Consider the following 19,805-nt stretch of genomic DNA (forward strand, 5'->3'; position numbering starts at 1 on the left):
ATTTCTCATCTTCTACTCATTTCTTGCTGTGTTTTACACTTTTACACCTTAAAAATGAGAAAAACCTAAAAATAAACGGGAATTTACGGACAAAATTTGACAAATTTCATATCATTAGATTCGCAATTGAACAGAGATCATTCCTTCAAATTTTCACAGAAAAATTCAAACTAAAACTAGATCAAATCAATCAAAAACCATGTTGAATGTTTCGTGCTTGCTGACGTCCTCCACCCGATCGGACAGCAATCCGATCGGATTAGCATAGACTACTCTTGGATATTGCTTGCTGACGTCATCATTGTCACTCGATCGGATCACCATCCGATCGATGTAACATTGATTGTTCAAGTTTCATTAGCTTACGTCATCTTGTCACTCAATCGGGTCACCATCCGATCGGTGAAAGGTTGAAGGTTAAAGTTTTCATTGTCTTTGTGTCACTCGATCGAACGACCACTCGATCGGATCACCACCCGATCGAGTCGCCATCCGATCCTTGCTCCTCAGCTGTTAATTGTTACTTGACTATGCCACTCGATCGGATCACCATCCGATCCAAGTGCATCAGTTTGAAATTTTTGAGAAGTGTGAAATTTTCTAAGTATTTGAAACTATTCAGGTGATTGTCAAAATGGGTGACGAGTTCATGAATCCATTCAGTGATATATTTGCTTACAACACAACAGCAACGTCGATGAACACAACTACCAGCACTAATCAAACTTCAAAGAAAGCGATTGCTGATTCGCTCAGTATTGATAATGCTTACGGTACTTACAACAAACCGCCAAAGCTCATGGCAATTGAAGATTATAACAGATGGTCAAGCAGGTTTGAAGACTGGTTGAAGGCGTTCGCTTATCAAAGCTGGAAATGTGTGAAAAATGGATTTGATCTCGATAGAAAAGATTTCGAAAACTTAAACGATTCTGAACAAGAGATATTTGTACATGAACAAAAATGTATTGCATTATTGCATCAATCTGTTAGGGATGATATCATTTCATTAATTAGTTATGAAAATGTAAAAGACTTGTGGGGAAAATTAAAGCAGAAATGCATTGGAGGGGCTGAGATAGTCAAGAACAAGAAGAGGCTACTAAAGAAAGAGTTCGATCTGTTTGCGTGCTTGAGGAATGAGTCAGTGCTGAAGATGATTGAACGTTTCTGTCACTTGAAGTTGGAGCTTGTCCGACATGGAATAACGTTCTCAGAGGAAGAATTGGTTGAGAAGTTGCTAGAATCCTTACCAGATGAAAAGGATTGGCAGTATTACGCACTGGTGTTGAAAAACACAATGAAGGTGTCTGACGTGATTGTTGATTGGCTAATAGAGAGGTTTGAAAGCCATGAACTTGAGATTAAGAAGATGAATAAAGTCAATAGCACCTCGTACCAACAAAACGTCAATCTGTCCTATAGGGGTAGCATGATACCTAAAACTGCTTAGCCTAAAACTGCGTTCTCAGCTGAGAGTTCAAGCACACCGAATCAGGAGAAACAAAGCAGTAGTTCTGTTCCGAGCTGCGGTTATCATGGAGGGTCGTCTTCATCAAGTTCAGAAAGTCAGCAGCGGCAGAACACTCCCAAAAACGTCTTCCAGTGCAACATCGCTGTAATTCTCAACAATGCTCAAAATTTTAACGAAGAAACAGCTAAGCAGCAGATGGTTTTTCTGGCTTGAATCCTGGAATCTTATGAAAGCTTAGTAGCTGGAAAGATCGGGAACACAAACTTGACCAAAGAAGACTATGATCAAATTGACCCGGAAGAAATGGAGTTAATTGACATACGCTGGTGTATGGCAAGTGTTATCCGACGAGTCTAGAGATTCATGGAGATAACCGGGAGAAATTCAATTGGTGGACCTTCAACGAAGCTGGGCTTCGATAAGTCAAAGGTTACCTGCATTAAGTGCAAGCAGAAAGGGCACTTTAAGAGAGAATGCAGGAATGTAGCTTTAGATGAAACAGCCAATCCATTCCATGATGATTATTATAAAAAGGTTGTTTATCATCGCAACAGGGAAGAACCGCCAAGGATGAAACAAATTGAAGAAACTCCTAAAGAAAAGTCAATAGCCTTAGCAGTAATTCATGATGATGAAGGCTTCGACTGGAGTGAATTCCTACCAAAAGATGATGCTGTAGGTTATGCGTTCATGGCAAAAGTTGAACCACACAAAGACACACGAACTGAAGAGCAGAAATACATTTGTCGGAAGCTGTTAGCTTAAACCATGAAAGATAGAAATTATCGAGCTTGGAAAGAGGCCAAGAAGGCAAACTGATGGGATTCAGATCGAGAGTGTTATTTGGACCCGAAAGGCAACATGATTGCTGAACTAGGAACACTCATAGTTGAAACCCTCATTGAACAGCTGAAGCAAGAGGATGAATAGAGAGAGAGAGAGAGAGAGAGAGAGAGAACAGGCAAGGAAAGCTGAAGAGGAAGAGCAAAAGTCAAAGAAAGTCGATGATGGCATAATCGACACAACAAAGGAAATGACCACAGCGAATCTGACGAAGATGGCAGGCAAAGTGCTGATGGCAAAGGAATTAGAGGTAGATTCCAAGTCTGTGTCTATGTCAACAAATGAGGTCAGTGGTAGTAGTTCAACAGATGAGTCAGGTAAGACTGAGAAGGGTAAAAAGGAAAGTGATTGCAAAAATTGCATGAAAAAAATGCAACGTTTGTATCACAAATGCATATCTCGCAGTCAAAAAGACTGAAGAGCTGGTTGCTAAAGTCAAAATGGTTGAAGATCAAATCTTAAGTCATGTTAAACTTGTGAGAGCTTCAAATGAAAGAATTAAAGAATTAAGTGAGAAAATTGAAAAAGATAAAAGTGATGTAGAAAGATTTAGGAAAGAAAATGAGAAGTTAATTCATGAAAACCGACAACTTTCCGAAAATCATGAGAAGCTAAAAAAAACAATCAAAGATTCTGATGAGCGAAACAGTAAAACTTCTAAAGAGAATTTTCAATTGTCTGGAGTTCTTCAGACAAAAGAAAAACAGATATCAACCAGCAGCTTGATGAGATTGCCAATCTTAAGCTTCAGTTTCAGGAAGCTAAGATTGAAAATGAGAGAATTAATCTGAAACTGAACAGTTACAGCTCCACAAGCTTTGTTCTTCAGCATATAGTTCCCAAACCAATTGGGAAGAACAAAGCTGGTGAAGATGTATACTCAGATGGAACTGGAGTTGGTTATCATCAAGTTCCACCACCCATGTTAAACAATTTTTCAAAGACAAAATCTGGGTTGGATAATGATGATGAAACAAATGATGTAAAACTTCCAGAAACTATCGATGTCACATTCACTTCATCATCCGATGAAGACAGTGTTCGGTCTGAAGTCGCAAAAAATGTGGTTGAAAACGTTTTAAAGTCAGACAGTGACTCAGCTGAAGATGAAGAATGTTTCTTAAACAACTACATTCCGAAATCAAAATCCCAAAACAACTTAAGTGATGAACCTACTCTTGTGATGTACAAGATGTCTGGTTCTGATAAGTTGTTTTCGGATCTTGAATTTCCACTTGAGAATGTAAATGTTGACAAGTTAAAGAAAGTTTTCAAGTTGGTGGAAATTGATGTTTTTGAAGTTGAGAGTTTGAAAAGTTTGAAAAGAATGATGAATTTTGAAAAAGACAAAAAGCTTACTACAAGAAACCTGTTGTACCACCACGTTTTAACAATAACAATCAAAACAGATGGTCGGGAGGTTATCAGGGTGGTAAGAATAATCAGAAAAAGAACTTTCAAAACAAGAAGTTTGTCGAAAAGAAAGTGTTTGTCAAAAGCTCAAATTCAATTTCTGAACAAGAGTCTGATTTTTTTTTCAAAATCAAACAAAGAGTTCTTTGAGAAAAAGGCCTCACAACCTCAGGCTGAAGGCAAAAGTCGGGAAGTTGATACCCGCACGTGCTTTAAATGTAATCAAGTTGGACACATTGCACGAAAGTGCACCAACTCGAAGCCTAAGTCTGTGGTAGTCGAGAGTCCAAAGAAGAAAGACGATGTAAAAGGCAAAGCGCCGATGTTTGTGGAGAAGAAAGTTTTGCAAAAAGAAAACATCAAAGTCAAAACTGAACCCGTAAAAGAGTCGGTAACTAAAACTGATAAATTTTACAAACGGGCAGCTTCTTCGCAACAAGCTTGGAAGCCGAAATCTGAGGCTAAAACAACAAGTTCTTCAAAACCAAAGGTTTCTGAGTCTGCAAAACCATCATCTTCAACTAAGAAGATGTATGTACCTTTGGATTTCTACGAGAAACTTGAGAAACAAACTTCTACCCCACCAGGGAAGAAGTATGTTCCGAAGAAAGACCAATCATCTGGTCAACCTCCGGAAAAGGAATTCTTTTTGTATAAAAAGGTTGAGATTGGGTCTGAAGAGAGCCTTAAAATGAATGATAAGAATTTCCCACCATTGTACACCGTAACAACCCACATCAATGTCAAGCTACCTGAGTCGAAAGAGGCTTGGGTTGCTTCAAAATCTAACTAAGTATTTGTGATATGTGCAGGAGCTCCCGAGATCAATCTCACGTTGGATAATGGATAGTGGAGCTTCTCGACACATGACAGGGAGAAAAACCCTGTTGTACGATGTTAGAGGGTTTAACGGTGGTTACGTCGGATTCGCTGGTAATCAAGGAGGACGTATAGCTGGTGAAGGAACGTTGTCAAACGGTGTTATCACGTTTGAGAGAGTTAATTACATCGCCGAGCTGGAAAACAATCTTCTGAGCATTTCGCATATTTGTGATAGAATGTATTCCACACACTTCATGGATAAACAATGTCTGATTCTGAAGCCGGGGTTTGTCATCCCTGAGGATTGGGTCATCATGAGAGCATCGCGAGTGAATGATCTGTACGTGTTGGATATAAGCATAGCCACGACTACCATGGGTTAAACTCACTGCTTCATGTCAAGAGCCACTGAGAAGGAGTCTGTATTGTGGCACCGGAAGATGGACCACATCCACGTGCGCAAAATGAATCACCTGGTTCATAACGATTTGGAAAAAGGTGTTCATTTAAAGAGTTTCCATCTTGAGGGGGAGTGCATTAGTTGTGTCAAAGGTAAACAGCGAAAGAATTCTCACCCGTGCAAGAAGATGAACTCTGTCTCGAAGCCGTTGGAGAGACTTCACATGGATCTCTTTGGTCCTGTGAATGTCAAGAGCATAACAGGCGATCTCTACTACTTAGTAGTCACAGACGACTATTCGATATTTTCGTGAGTGTCGTTCTTGAAGACAAAGGATGAAACATTCGAGAGTTTGCTAAGACTTTTCAGGAAGATTGAGAACTTGAACCGAACTCGTATTAGAAGATTAAGAAGTGACAACAGTACGGAGTTTAAGAATAACAAAATGGAAGAATTTTTGTGATAGAAAAGGTATACTGCAAGAATTCAGCGTGCCTTATACTCCACAACAGAATGGAGTCGCAGAAAGAAAGAATAGGATGCTGATCGAAAAGGCTAGGACGATGCTTGCTGATTCCAAATTACCTGTCAATTTCTGGTAAGAATAAGTGTCAGCCGCTTGCTATACTCTCAATCGGGTCCTTACAGTGAAAAAGCACAACAAGACATGCTTCAAGCTGATTAACAATCGCAAGCCTAACCTCGAGTATTTGGAACCGTTCGGGTCTCCCTACACAATTCTAGATCCCGATGGCAAGTTTGGTGCAAAGAGCTTTGAAGGTATCTTCGTGGGATATGCAAGTCCAATGAGAAGAGTCTTTGTTCCATATATGAAGCAGATCATCGAAGCACAGCATGTTGAGTGCCAGGGTTATACAATGCCACCACAGAAGCCCGCAGACTCATGGTGCTTCAACTATGATACTCTATGGGATTCTGTTGGGATTGAACCCTACCAGAGGAACAGATAATGTAAAGCCAAAACCGGATCACATCAGTGGACTAACAATAAGCAGCAGCCTACACTTTGCTTTCCCCTTGAATGTGGCTCAAACATCTGATATGCTCCAAAGTACTGCCTATATCAACATCTGCTGACCTACAATTGCTGATCAACACAAAGACTGATGAAGACTAAAAGCCCTGTTGTTCAATCTGCTGCCTTGAGTCAAGCACTGCTGTTCATGACAAGTACTGCTGGGTTCACAGCAGTGGAATGATACAGCAGCATTTCTATTCATCTTATGTAAACTTTATACAATATCAGTAGTTAGAAAAGCAGTAGTTGTATAGATCAGTAGATAGAGTTTGTTAGGTTGTTAGATGTCACTTTCATGGTGACGTCAACTGAGATGCTTTCAGTGGTTTGGATTGTTTATAAATGTAACAATACTCTGTACTGTTACATTTGATCGTTTTGAGTGAGTTTCTCTCCTCAATTCAATCCTTTCATCTTGTACAACCAACCTTGGGGCATCAGGTTGAGGGGGAGGTTAGTATTGTAAGCATGCTTGTAATCTTATGATTTTTATTGTAATCATTCAACTCTAATGAGAAAGCATGTGTTTATCAAACTATTCTCTTCTTTGATTATGTTTATAAAGTTTGTATTCATTTCCGCTGCACTTTACATCGTTTTATATCCATTGATTTGCCAAATTCTTACAAACAAGCATAATCATGATAGCCTCCGATCCTAACAATTGGTATCAGAGCTTGGACAGTCAAATTCGATCTAACAATCAATTTGACATAACAGTTCAGCTCAAAATTCATTGATACTGAGGTTGATTGTATTTAGTTGAAAAACAGAGTAACGAGAAATCATGTTCAAAATGATGACTCAAAAGCTCTGTAAAACAACCAAGATGTCATAAAATTCACAAATCTCATACAACTGATGATGTCATGCACAAATCATTCATAGTTTCTAGATCTGGAAACTTATCTGGTAAACTATGGTATGTTTATCTTCTTTCAAAATTGATTTCAACTGTTGTTATGAAATTTGTGATGTTTTCATATTTTACACTAAAGTATGCACCTCAGATTAGCAAAACCTATGTTCATCTAAACATTGGTGCTCTGCTAACATAGAAAGAGGGAAATAAAGCTTTAGTCAAAACTTCTTATGTGCTCAAAGGCAGGTTGAGAATCCTCAAAAGGACCAAATCAACTTTGTCAAAACACATTAAGAAAATAAGGTGTCAAAACAGTCCAAATCATATGTAATGTGAGATCTGGTAATAAAACATGTACAAATGTGGCCAGATCTCACAAAACACAACTTCAAAATGATTCTGGACTAAGTTTCCTCAAAATAAAGTCTCACAGTGAGTATTTCTGTACATATGAATGGGAAGGGTAAAAAGAAGAGAATGAACAAAACTCAAAGTGTGGCTATCTTAAAACGTTTGAATCCAAAAGAATAAGAGTATAAGCATAAAACACTAATGAGGTCAAAGTTAGGTAAACAGTGGTCATCATGCAACTGTGTGCTTTCATCAAATACAGGAATCGTTCAAGTAAAAATGGCATCTCCAGTTGATTGTCCTTAAAAGAAGAATTTGCAATCAATTGTCTAAAAAATGACCCCAAACAATGGTCAAAATAACTTGAGAATGACATGATCATGAACTTACTTGAAAAGCTGTCAGATCCTTTTGATGATTTTCAAAACATTCTTTAATTTTTTTAAGGTGTTTTTCTCAAATAAAACCGGATATATTATCTCATTTTTCCCTGGATAATATATTTTGTACTTTTACTCATTTTTTATGGTAAAAGTTTCTCACCGGTCAGGATGTAATTTCTTAATTTTTGTGTGAAATTACTATCCTCAAATCTGATCAAAAGGAAATGGCACACATATCAAGGTCATGTTAAGCTCAAGTTTGGTTGTCACAGATCAAAAATTGATTGCAAATTGATTTTGAACTACTGAGATACTCATGTTCTAGTTCAAGTAATTAGACACAAAATGAGTAGCTTTAGTAGAAAAGTCTTCATCATCTGGGATGCTAAACCACTGTCAGGAGTAATGAACATGTGGCAAAACCTTGAACAAAAATTTCTGTAGATAACTGCTGGCAATTTAATCTTGATAATATACATCTAAAATGTATTTTGTTAAGAATAGCATTTCTGGTGTTCAAGAGATGTTAGATAAGATATTGTGCTTTCACAAGACAAAATCAAATTCCTACATCTGAACAAGCAGATGCTAAAATTATTTGTCAAAAGTCAAAAACACTGCTGCACAAACAGTTGTTATACTAATGATCCTCATTATTGTCTTCAACCACTGTTATACCTTAAATGTTGTTGTGCCTCAACATCTGCTCTATAAAGTTTGTCCACTGCTGATAGTCAACCCCTGCTCTTTCAAAAACACTGATGTTTAAAATTATTGTTCTATCCACTGATACACCCACTGCTTCATTTCATTAACGTTGTAACTACTGATGCTTGATCCATCAGTGGTTGTCAAAACAACTGTCCTCCATTATTTATTATTTCATCAGGGGTTGGCACGTGGTCAGCTTTTAGCCGTCAGATCATTATAACCGCTGCCACATCAGCATTCACTTTTTCCCTAAAATAAAACCCTGATTAAACCAAAACAGAGGCTCACACTGTCGAATTGAATTCCAAACATTTTCTTCTCAAAGCAGTTACCCTCTCATAACTCCAAAAACTTTCTTCGATCTTCTTCATCAAAAATGACGAAACCAAAATCGAAGTCAAAATCAAAACCATCTTCTTCCTCCACCCCAACAGACGCCACTCAAATGGCTGTTGAAGCGAGCGAAATACCATGCAAAGCTCCTCACAACTACGTGGGTATACTCACAAAACCCACAACCGACAACACTTTCAATTCCATCATAGACATCATATCTGCATCAAAGTATAAAACTTTGTTAACAGCAGATTCTCCCATCTACCTGGAAACCCAGAGAGAGTTTTGGAAAAATGCCACTCTTGAGAAACAAGATGATGTCATCAAAGCCATAAACTCCTCAATAAAGGGTAAAGTCATCCAAATCACCCCGCAATCTATTTCAGAAGTTTTCAAACTCGATGATCAGAAAGGTAAAATTTCTTTTTCAAAAACCGAGTTGAAAAATGATTTTCTGAACAGGGGATATGCAGAACAACCTAAAAGGGATACCTTACAAAAAGGTTATTTTCCTTCTGCACCCAGATTTTTATTTCACACACTTTTGATGTGTGCTTCAAATGAAACAACATCTTACAATGAAATACCATTAAAAATTCAATGTCTGGGCTATGCCATTTTAAATAATAAAGATTACAATTACTCCCAGGAAATTTTTAATGATATGGTAAAGAACGTTGACAGCAAAGCATTTCTGCTCTTTCCACGATTTCTGAGTTATTATCTTGAACAAAAACTTAAAAAGAAAGAAGTAGATTTGCTCAAACAAGGTTCTCCTTTTAAAATAAATAGCTTAACACCTGAGACTTTCTCAAGGATGTTAGCCCCTGTAAAAACAAAAGCAAGGGTACCTGAGCAGAATTTAGCAGATGAAACTGCTCCTCAGGTATCTGCTGCTGAGCCCACTGCTCCAGGTGATCAAAGCAGCACACCTACTGTTTTGAAACCCACACCTGCCACCACAAAAAGAACCAAAAAGAAAATATCTAGAAAGCCCACCAAACCCAAAACGAAGGCATCTCTGGAAGATGAGATCCCAGAGTCAATGCCAGTGACAGCACAAAAGTCACCAATAACCACTGCTGCTACTTCCTCACAGCAGGTGGAAGGAAGATCTCAACCCTTGCCTCAAACTCCTCCTGCATCCTCACAAAAGGATCAGGTTGTAAACATAGGGACACCACAATATGAAGCTCTGGACCCACTCGGATCCATCTTCCACAGTCCTGATCCCAAGGACATGTCTCTTTCAACTCCTTTACCCTCACCCCACATAATACCACCATCCACTATACCCTTGTTGCATGCAGTTGATGCTACTCAGACACAAACCAGTTCCTCTCAAACACCTATCACTGAGAGTATACTTCAACAGGTGACTGGGTCTGATGTTGACATTTCTGCTATCCCAGCAACAACTGAGGGGGTTACACTGCAGGAATTACAAGTAATTCCTGTCAGTAGTTCAAGTGGAGCAGCCACTACAAATGTTGAACCCACTGGTTTACATTTGGACAGTGGTTACATTCATAAGACTCCATTGAAGGCAATTTCTTCAATAGCACCACTGAGAACCACCAGTGAGATTGTTTTAACTACTGGCAATATCAAAAGGTTATCAAGTGCTGAAGAAAGAAGTCCCCAGTACCAAGAACAAGGGGCATCAATGGCTGACTTTTGGGACTCTGTTCCTAAGTCATTCATTGGTAAAACCACTGCTGGTGGGGATTCAGATGATCCTGTTAATTCAGGTGATGATTCAAGATATCAGGAATTGACGGGCAGGGTCGAAAACCTTGAAACCTCAGTTGCTGAAATAAAAGATATGGTGCAGCAGCTGTTAAAAGCTCAGAAAGCCAATCCACTGCTCCTCCTGCTCAAGCACCTGCTCAACAGGCACCTGCTGCAAATGAGTTATGGAATCTATTTCAACCACTGCTGGAAAGACAAAAGCAGATGGCAGATCAGCAGCATGCTATACATGTTCAAAAGCTGACAAATATGGTGGAATCAAGATTCAAAGATACCCAGGCAGATATCAAAGCTATCAAAGCTCTAATTCAAAGTGCCTCTGGAAAAGTTCCCTCCACTGTTCTCTTCATGAACGAACCTTCTCAGATAATGCCAAAAAGGGGGAGAAGATCAAGTGGAAGAAAAAGGGAATTGATGATGGTATATATGTTGAGCCAGAAAGTAGCCAAACCAAAACTGCAGTATCAACACACACCACATCACCACACACCACCACAACTACGGTTCCACCACCATCTGTGTCTACAGCACCAAAACCACCATCACCATCAAAGACAGCCAAACCATCATCACCTCCTGCCAAAAAGTAGAAGATGGCAGATGTTATAACATCTGTTGTAATGGCAACAGTGGTTGAAACACCAGTTATTTCAACTACTGTTAGTCAGCCACTCATCACCACTCAAACAACTGCCATCACAACCCCTGCTCAAAAGCAGAAGACATCTGCTGATACATCAGTAGTTGTAATGACAACAGTGGATGAGGCACCAGTTGTTTCAACAGCTGTTAGTCAACCATCCACCACTGCTCTCGCCTTTCCTACATCACAACCAAAGCTCTTCAACAGAAAAAGAAAGCCAATCTCTGCCAATGAGGGTATACATGATCCTAATGCTGCAAAATATCCACTGGAACTTGAAGCTATCAAAAATGAGATGAGGCAATTACAAAAGAGGATCCTTCAAAAAGAAGATTCTCCTCACTCATAGGCTACATGGCACCAGAAGATATGGATGATTACCTCAAGATCAAGGCAAAGCAAGCTAAAACAAGAGTTAAAGTTGATAGTGAAAGTGAAGGTCTAAGTGACGAAGGCATTGCTAAAAGAATGGAGTTCTACTTCACAAAAGTAAAGCAGATAGAAGAGTTCGCACAAGACCTAAACAAAGAAAAGGCTGATCAAAAGAAAAAGTTAAGAAAACAATATCTAGCCTACATCATGAAAGAGAAATTCTATCCTGCTGAAGAACAACAGTTTGAAGAATGGCCAATAGTCGCTCTAAAGGATGAGGCAGAGAGGATTGAAAAAATCATGAATGATCCTACAAAGAAGAAGAATGCTCCAAACTGGAGCAAATACAAAAAGCTCATTGCTAACCTAACTGCTGAGTATAAAGGAAAGAAAAATGAGCTGGTGGATGCTAAAATGGATACTGCTGAAGCGATATCAAAATGGTCAAAACAGCAGACTGATGAAGCATATGAAAGGCTAAAGAAAAGAAAGATAACTGTTTCAAGTGCTTCAAAGAAACATGAACAAATGATGAAGCTTGAACAGCAGATTGAAAGCCTCAAAACACTGTTCAAAACAACAGATAATCCTACTCTTGTGTCAAACCAAGAAAAAGGAAAACAATTGTCTGAAGAAGAGGTCAAGGAAAAGGAAGCTGAGTACTTCAATGATGCCATCATAAAAATGGGATTAAAAGAAGAGAACTCAACAAAGCTTCAGAACCTTTTTAAGAAGGTAATAACCAGTCCTGCATCACCAAACACTACAACAGGCATGACAGACATTGAAAGGCAAGAGCTGATCGAAAAGGAGACTGCAGAAGACATAGCTGCAGCTAACAATGTCATTGAGATGGCCTTCAAAAGAATGTCTGAAAGTCTGCAAGTGTTCACAAGGCCATCATCTCCAAACTCATCCAAGAATAAATCTCTCCCAAGAAACCCATTTGGTTTAAAAATACTAAAGTGGATATCTGATCAAAAGACCCAAGTATTGACTCTGGTCAGAACTAATGGTGAAGTGAAGTACATATCAAGGACAGAAGCACTAGGCCTTAGTGTTGAAGATTTGCAGGATCTACTTGAACTTACACTGTATAGGGATGAAGATGATCTAAGTTCCAAGGAATTTGAAGCTGAATTTAAAAGACAAGCTAAGGAACTTTTGGCGAGAAATAAAGGTCCTGAATAATGAAGGGTTTTGGCATTATCTGCTCCAGGGGGAGATTGTTGGGATTGAACCCTACCAGAGGAACAGATAATGTAAAGCCAAAACCGGATCACATCAGTGGACTAACAATAAGCAGCAGCCTACACTTTGCTTTCCCCTTGAATGTGGCTCAAACATCTGATATGCTCCAAAGTACTGCCTATATCAACATCTGCTGACCTACAACTGCTGATCAACACAAAGACTGATGAAGACTAAAAGCCCTACTGTTCAATCTGCTGCCTTGAGTCAAGCACTACTGTTCATGACAAGTACTGCTGGGTTCACAGCAGTGGAATGATACAGCAGCATTTCTATTCATCTTATGTAAACTTTATACAATATCAGTAGTTAGAAAAGCAGTAGTTGTATAGATCAGTAGATAGAGTTTGTTAGGTTGTTAGATGTCACTTTCATGGTGACGTCAGCTGAGATGCTTTCAGTGGTTTGGATTGTTTATAAATGTAACAGTACTCTGTACTGTTACATTTGATCGTTTTGAGTGAGTTTCTCTCCTCAATTCAATCCTTTCATCTTGTACAACCAACCTTGGGGCATCAGGCTGAGGGGGAGCTTAGTATTGTAAGCTTGCTTGTAATCTTTTGATTTTTACTATAATCATTCAACTCTAATGAGAAAGCATGTGTTTATCAAACTATTCTCTTCTTTGATTATGTTTATAAAGTTTGTATTCATTTCCGCTGCACTTTACATCGTTTTATATCCATTGATTTGCCAAATTCTTACAAATAAGCATAATCATGATAGCCTCCGATCCTAACAGATTCATTCGAGTTGGGAGAAGAGCCAGAGTTCTTGACAAGTTGGATATATGAAGAGAATATGAAGCATCTCAGGAGAGATTCCCAGCAGGGTCTTCTACACGTCAACGACAAACTTCCGATGATGATGAAGCTGGTCCAAGTCATGCTGGAGAGAATGATGAAGTTCAGCAAAATCCGACATCTTCAGAACGTGAACCTGCTCCTGAAAATCAGACGGTGGTCAATGATAATTCAGAATCTGATGATATACCAACTTTTGACCATGGTGATTCAGAGTCTGAGGGGGAGCAAATCCAATCTTCATAACAGACAATTCTTGTCAATGAACAAGTTGCGGATCAGAACATCACAAATTTGGAAGGCGAAGTGGATGTTCCTGGTGAGGTGATGCTGAGGACTCTTTCATATCATCCAGAGGAGTTGATCATAGGAGAGCTGCAGTCAGGAGTCCGCACCAGATGACAGATTGATCATGGACTTACTTGTTTTTATACAAAAGTAACTCCTTTACAAACTGAATTTTCACTTAGTTGTTTTATCTCGCAGATTGAACCGAGAACCTATAAGGAGGCACTAACTGAGGATTCATGGGTGTCATCGCTATGCAAGAGGAGCTGAGTCAGTTTGAGAAACTTGGTGTTTGGAAGTTCGCAGATCTCCCTGAAGGACATAGGAAGATAAACACTAAGTGGGTGTTTAAATGTAAGAGAGACGACAAAGGAGTTATTGTTCGCAACAAAGCTTGGCTCGTGGTCCAGGGTTTCAGTCAGCAGGAGGGGACAAATTTCACTGAAGTGTATGCTCCAGTTGCTCGACTTGAAGCGATCAGAATCTTCCTAGCGTTTGCTTTATGGAAAGGATTCAAAGTGTGTCAGTTAGATGTAAAATCGGCATTCCTATACGGAAAGGTGAAGGAAGAGGTATATGTCGGACAGCCACCGGGCTTCACCGACCCAATCCACAAAGATAAAGTCAATCTTTTGGATAAAGCGTTGTATGGTTTGCATCAGGCCCCGAGAGCCTGGTACGAGACGTTATCTCAACATCTGCTTGCCAACAGTTTCATCCGAGGAAAAGTGGATGCAACCCTCTTCACTAAGGAAGTCGATGGTCATCTTCTGATAGTCCAGATATATGTTGGTGACATCATATTCGGGTTAACCAATGAAGAGCTCTGCAAAGATTTTGAAAAAGTTATGAAGCAGAAGTTTGAAATGTCCTTGATGGGTGAGATGAAGTTCTTTTTAGGGCTGCAAGTCGACCAATTGCCCGAGGGAATCTTCATACATCAGACGAAGTACGTGTATGATGTTCTGGAGAAGTTTGGAATATCTGGCACGGCTCCAATGTCCACCCCATTGGCTACGAATCATGGAATCAATCTTGACCTCACCGGAGAGAAGGTTGATGAAACATTGTATCGCTCCATGATCTGTTCGCTAATGTATTTGACGACATCAAGACCTGATATCATGTACCCAACCTGCCTCGCGGCGCGATTTCAGTCAAGCCCCAGAGCCTCGCACATGTCAATTGTGAAACGGATTCTACGCTACCTGAAAGGAACTCCAAGCTTGGGGTTGTGGTATCCAAAAGACGGCGACTTCACGCTCGAAGGGTACTCTGATTCTGATTTCGGCTGCTGCAAAGTCAATGCTAAATATACAACTGAAGGATGCCAGTTTTTCGGACCCCGATTGGTCACCTGGCAATGTAAGAAGCAAACTTCTGTTGCTTTATCTACATATGAAGCCGAGTATGTATCTGCTAGCTGCTGCTGCTCTCAAATCCTGTGGATTCAGCAACAGATGCGCGACTATGGTTTGCAATTTCTTACTTCACCTATTTTTTTTTTTTTTTTTGATAATGAGGTAGCAAGCAACATAACAAAAAATCGGTACATCACGCTAAAACCAAACATATTGAAATTTGTCATCACTTCATCCGAGATTGTTTCGAGAAGAAGTTGATACGAATTGAAAAAATCCACACCGACGAACAAAAAGCAGACTTACAAACCAAAGCTTTTGATGGAACACGTTTTCAATATCTTTTAAAACTAAATGGTATGAAGCTGTTGTCGGATGCGGAGGGGATAGTTGGCGTTGATGAAGGTACCACTGCAGATGATGTTGAAAAGCAGACTGCACTGGTTTGTCGTATTTTTAGTTGTTTTGGTATTTAGGGGGAGATAGATAACATTTTCAGAAAATACAAAAACAATAAAAAATGTAAAAATCCAAAAACATGAGATATTTTCAAAATCCAAAAACAATAGAAAACCCAAAAAGAGTTTGTGTAAAAAGGGGAAATGATAATACATCAGCTAGACAGTTATAGTATGCAAAAGATTTGTAATGTTTAATAGTGTTAAGTAGTCTCACTGATGATATGTCGATAGGTTTTTGTACATTTAGTAGATTTGTTCGGGATATAAACCTAAAAACATCTTGCTTAATACGTGGGGAACATCTCTCGGATATATAGGTAACCCCTGAAATCTTGTTTGAAAGATTTTTTTGTTTCTGACATACTAGGTCTATGTGCGTAATGATATCTGGGGTATTATACCAGGACTTCTGATTTTGCGGAAGCAATAGCCTAGTCCTCGTATAATACTCTGCACTGCTTTAATCTTAAAGCTCACCCTCAGCATAAAAAATGATGAAACATTGAAAAATGCTAATCATGTGCTGTTGAAGAAAAGATCCCCAAACGGGAGACACCGAAAGTCGAGCCATCATCTCTTTGTCTGAACGGAAGTTCTAACCTGAGCTCTCATGGCCTCGCATTACCCGTTAACAGATATCATTACTGTACGTTCACCTGTAAGACTGAATATAGAAAGTCTGAATACGGGAGTACATTCTGAGGTGGGACACGCGTATAAGTTAAGCTATTAAAACACTAATTTGTATCCTGAACAGATTGAAATTTGTGTGAAAAATTTAAATTGGATCAGTATATCGACAATCACTGTGAATTGTTTAATACTGAGTACGTTATCAAGCTTAACGGTACTGGTAGCTTGTCGGTAGCTGATATGATCCCCTAACACGCTCACCAAAAATATGTTTGTAAATAGTTTACATTTACCGCATTTCATTTCATTTCAGTTTAGCATTTAAACCCAAAAAGAATTCATAGTTTTCTAGTCTTAAAACTTTCTTAAAATCCAAAAAGATTTTACAGTTCCGCTTTAGTTTTGTCGACAAACCAAGGTAGAAAGCTGATCTTCAGACTCGTAGTCATGATGCAGATGAAGGAAGTTTTTTGAGCTGGACAACAGGGTTGGGAGTTAATCATGAAAAACTTGGTAAAACTCAAAGTCAATGCAAGTTCATTAAGTTGAAACTTGTAAATTTTCATGAAAAATTGTTTGAAAAATTGAACAAAATGTCAGTTTGCTTTGTTTCGAGTTAACCAAGGTCATTAACTTGGACTTGGTAGACAAATTAAGTACCTAGGGTCATTAACTTGGACCTAGATACTTAAGTGGATTTCTAAAACTGATCAAATCTGATAAAAACGGCAAAAAGTCATAGGTCAAAACACGTAAAAGTCAAAGAGTAGTGTTTGGATCGAGCGGCAACCCGATCGGGTGGCAATCCGATCGGACGACCATTCGATGCATGGTCACACTATAAATAGGTGGTCAATGACTTCAGTCAAACCTTTCACTCGATCAGGCGACCATCCTATTCTCTCAAACACTCTCATTTTCTGATCTTGATTTTCACACTTTTTCTTTCCACAAGACATTGGATTGTTGGCATACTCAACCTTCTCAATGGGAAATTTTCTTGATCTTAATTGTTAAAAATTGATGAATTTGATGTGTTTTTGACATCGGCGACTGTCATATCTTTGATCTTAGATCTAGGCTTTGTTAGGAAGTTTTGATAAAATTTAAGCACAGGGTTTTGTTCATGGACATTAGATCTACAAGTTTACCGTCTCAATTTGTGCTTAAATATGTTAGATCTATGAGATTTAATGTTTAGAATGTGTCGGCCATCGGTGTAGTTATTGTCAAATTAAACCTTATTGGCTGAGTGTAAGAAGAAAATGAACATAGGGTTTTGATCGCCTCTGAATTCTCTACGTAGATCTGTGTTCAATTTGATGTTTAGCTTAGAAAAACTCTGGATGTTCATAGATCTATTCATGTGTTCTTCATGTTCAATGATCAAGTGGCAAGTCGATCGGGTGGCAATCCGATCGAGTGACCACCCGATCCAATGCATTGAATGTTTAAATTGTTAATATTGAATGATATGGTTACCTTGAAACTTGTGCCTTAAAATGTAAAAAGTGTTGTTTGGATAGTTTGGCAACTCGATCGGGTGGCAATCCGATCGAGTGGTTATCCGATCCATAGCACTTCATGTTTGAAAATTTTCTAAGTTTTTGTCTTGGTATTTGTGCCTTTCTTGACTGTCAAAGATCAGGTGGCCATCCGATCCCCAGCACATAATGACAAAAATGTTCAACAGGGTTTTGAATTGCCAATGATCGAGTGGCAATCCGATTGGGTGGCAATCCGATCGGATAGGCATCCGATCCTCTTCACAAAACGATAAAATTTCCATCTCTTTTAAAATTGTCACAATAATACGATCGGATCACTATCCGATTCATTCTCAAGGTGTTGACTTGTCAAAGGTGCTTATTGCTTGTCATATGGATCGAGTGGGCATCCAATCCACATACACATGCACTTGACTGTTTGTTCATTACATATGATGGTTCACTCGATCGGATGGCAATCCGATCGGATGACCATCCGATCCTCAGTACTATATTGAGAGAACTTTTCTAGAGTTAGAAAATTTTTGAGTTTTTCAAAAATTTCATCACTTATGCCTTCATGTCTTGAATCTTGTGCAACTGTTAACTATGAATATTTTTGCAGGGAAAAGCTTCAGATTGGGATAAATCTCACAACATCTATTGTCTGCTGGATGCGCATTATACAGACAATACTCCTTTCAAAGTTATTGCAAAGTTTTTAAGATAAAGCAAGATTCATAAGGCTTTAACAGATAAGACCATTGTATATGAATCACATGTTAAACGGTTTTGGAGTTCAGTAAGATATGAGGAGAAGGAAAAGATGATCTATTCTTCTGTGAGAAAGAAAAACGAGAATGGTCAGGACGTTGACTTAGAGATTAAGTTTAGTGTTGGTGATTTAAGGTGAGTTTTGGAGTTAGGTGATTCTGACAAAGATCCTACCATTATTCCTGAACGTCTATGCAAGGGATTATGGTGTAGGATGGGATTCACAGGACATCTGAATGGTAAAATGATTAAAACAATGTTCAGTAAGCCTTACAAGTTCATGATCCACTGCGTAGTACATGATTTATCGCATAAGAAGGGAGCGTATGATGAAACTTCTGACTATATCATGAACATTATCACTTGTCTAGTGCTGAACAGGCCATACAATGTTTCACAAGTGATATTAAATTATTTAGTAGAAAACGTGGGAGCTGGAAGTACAAAGTACATCATGTATCCTAGATTTATCATGATGATGATTGATGATTTAGTGAAAGACATTCAAAAGGATGATGATGATGTTTTAGGTCTATTGAACATGACAGCAGACACTATAAGCAGATTAGCTAAAGGACCTGAGCCAAGAGTGAGGAGAATGATATGCAGAATTAATAATCCAGCGTATGTTGCTCCTGAGAATGACTCATGGAGACATGAGAATAGAAACTCTGAGAATGAAGATGATAAGATGAATGAAATGGTTGAGAAGAAGCTTCGTTATTGGTTTGTGAAAGATGGCAAGAGAAAGAGAACTCCGAAGACATCCCCTGTTGTACCTATTCCTAAGAAACCAACACCGAAGATTGTTGTAAAGGGTATAGTGAAAGGGGGAGTCATAAGAAGAAGTTAGAACTTTATTTGTTATATTATACTAATGAATACTTCAATACTTGTTTTCTAGGGCCATCAAAGGAGTCACAATCAAGTTGATAGATGAGCCAGTGGTGAATCCAACAGATCTATCTCAACTAGGAATTGATCTGACCAAAGCAACGTTTGAACTATACATAAAGATCACTGAAGCGGCAACTGCAAAAGATCAAAGCGCAAGTGTTCAAGGTGAATGTGATAAAGAAAAGCAGACTGAGGATGTTGTTCATGAAGAATCTGATGATGCTGATGATGAGTCAATAGAGACAGAGACAGAACTTGATATGGCAACACTTGGTTGTGGAAAAGCTCAATTGAAAAAGAAGCCTACAAAGAAAAAGAAAGCTTTTGATGATGAAGATTCTACTTATACGCCATCAGTTGAAGAAACAAAGAAGCTGAGGATAAAGTGAAAGGCAATTCAAACTGGAGTGATTCCAAGAAATGTCAGAGCAAGAAAAGGTGGTGCCTCA

General features: G+C 38.8%; 1 protein-coding gene across 1 annotated transcript; it reads left to right on the forward strand.

Annotated features, from left to right (window-relative positions):
- The first annotated feature begins 2,396 nt into the window (after positions 1-2,396).
- LOC110881888 (uveal autoantigen with coiled-coil domains and ankyrin repeats-like) lies at positions 2,397-4,935 on the forward strand. Its single transcript, XM_035978203.1, has 5 exons — positions 2,397-2,634; positions 2,723-2,965; positions 3,010-3,497; positions 3,978-4,454; positions 4,543-4,935. The coding sequence occupies exons 1-5, from the start codon at positions 2,397-2,399 to the stop codon at positions 4,933-4,935; spliced, it is 1,839 nt and encodes a 612-aa protein (XP_035834096.1).
- Positions 4,936-19,805: the final 14,870 nt, after the last annotated feature.

This window comes from Helianthus annuus, chromosome 10, assembly GCF_002127325.2.
Source record: "Helianthus annuus cultivar XRQ/B chromosome 10, HanXRQr2.0-SUNRISE, whole genome shotgun sequence".
NCBI lineage: Eukaryota > Viridiplantae > Streptophyta > Magnoliopsida > Asterales > Asteraceae > Helianthus > Helianthus annuus.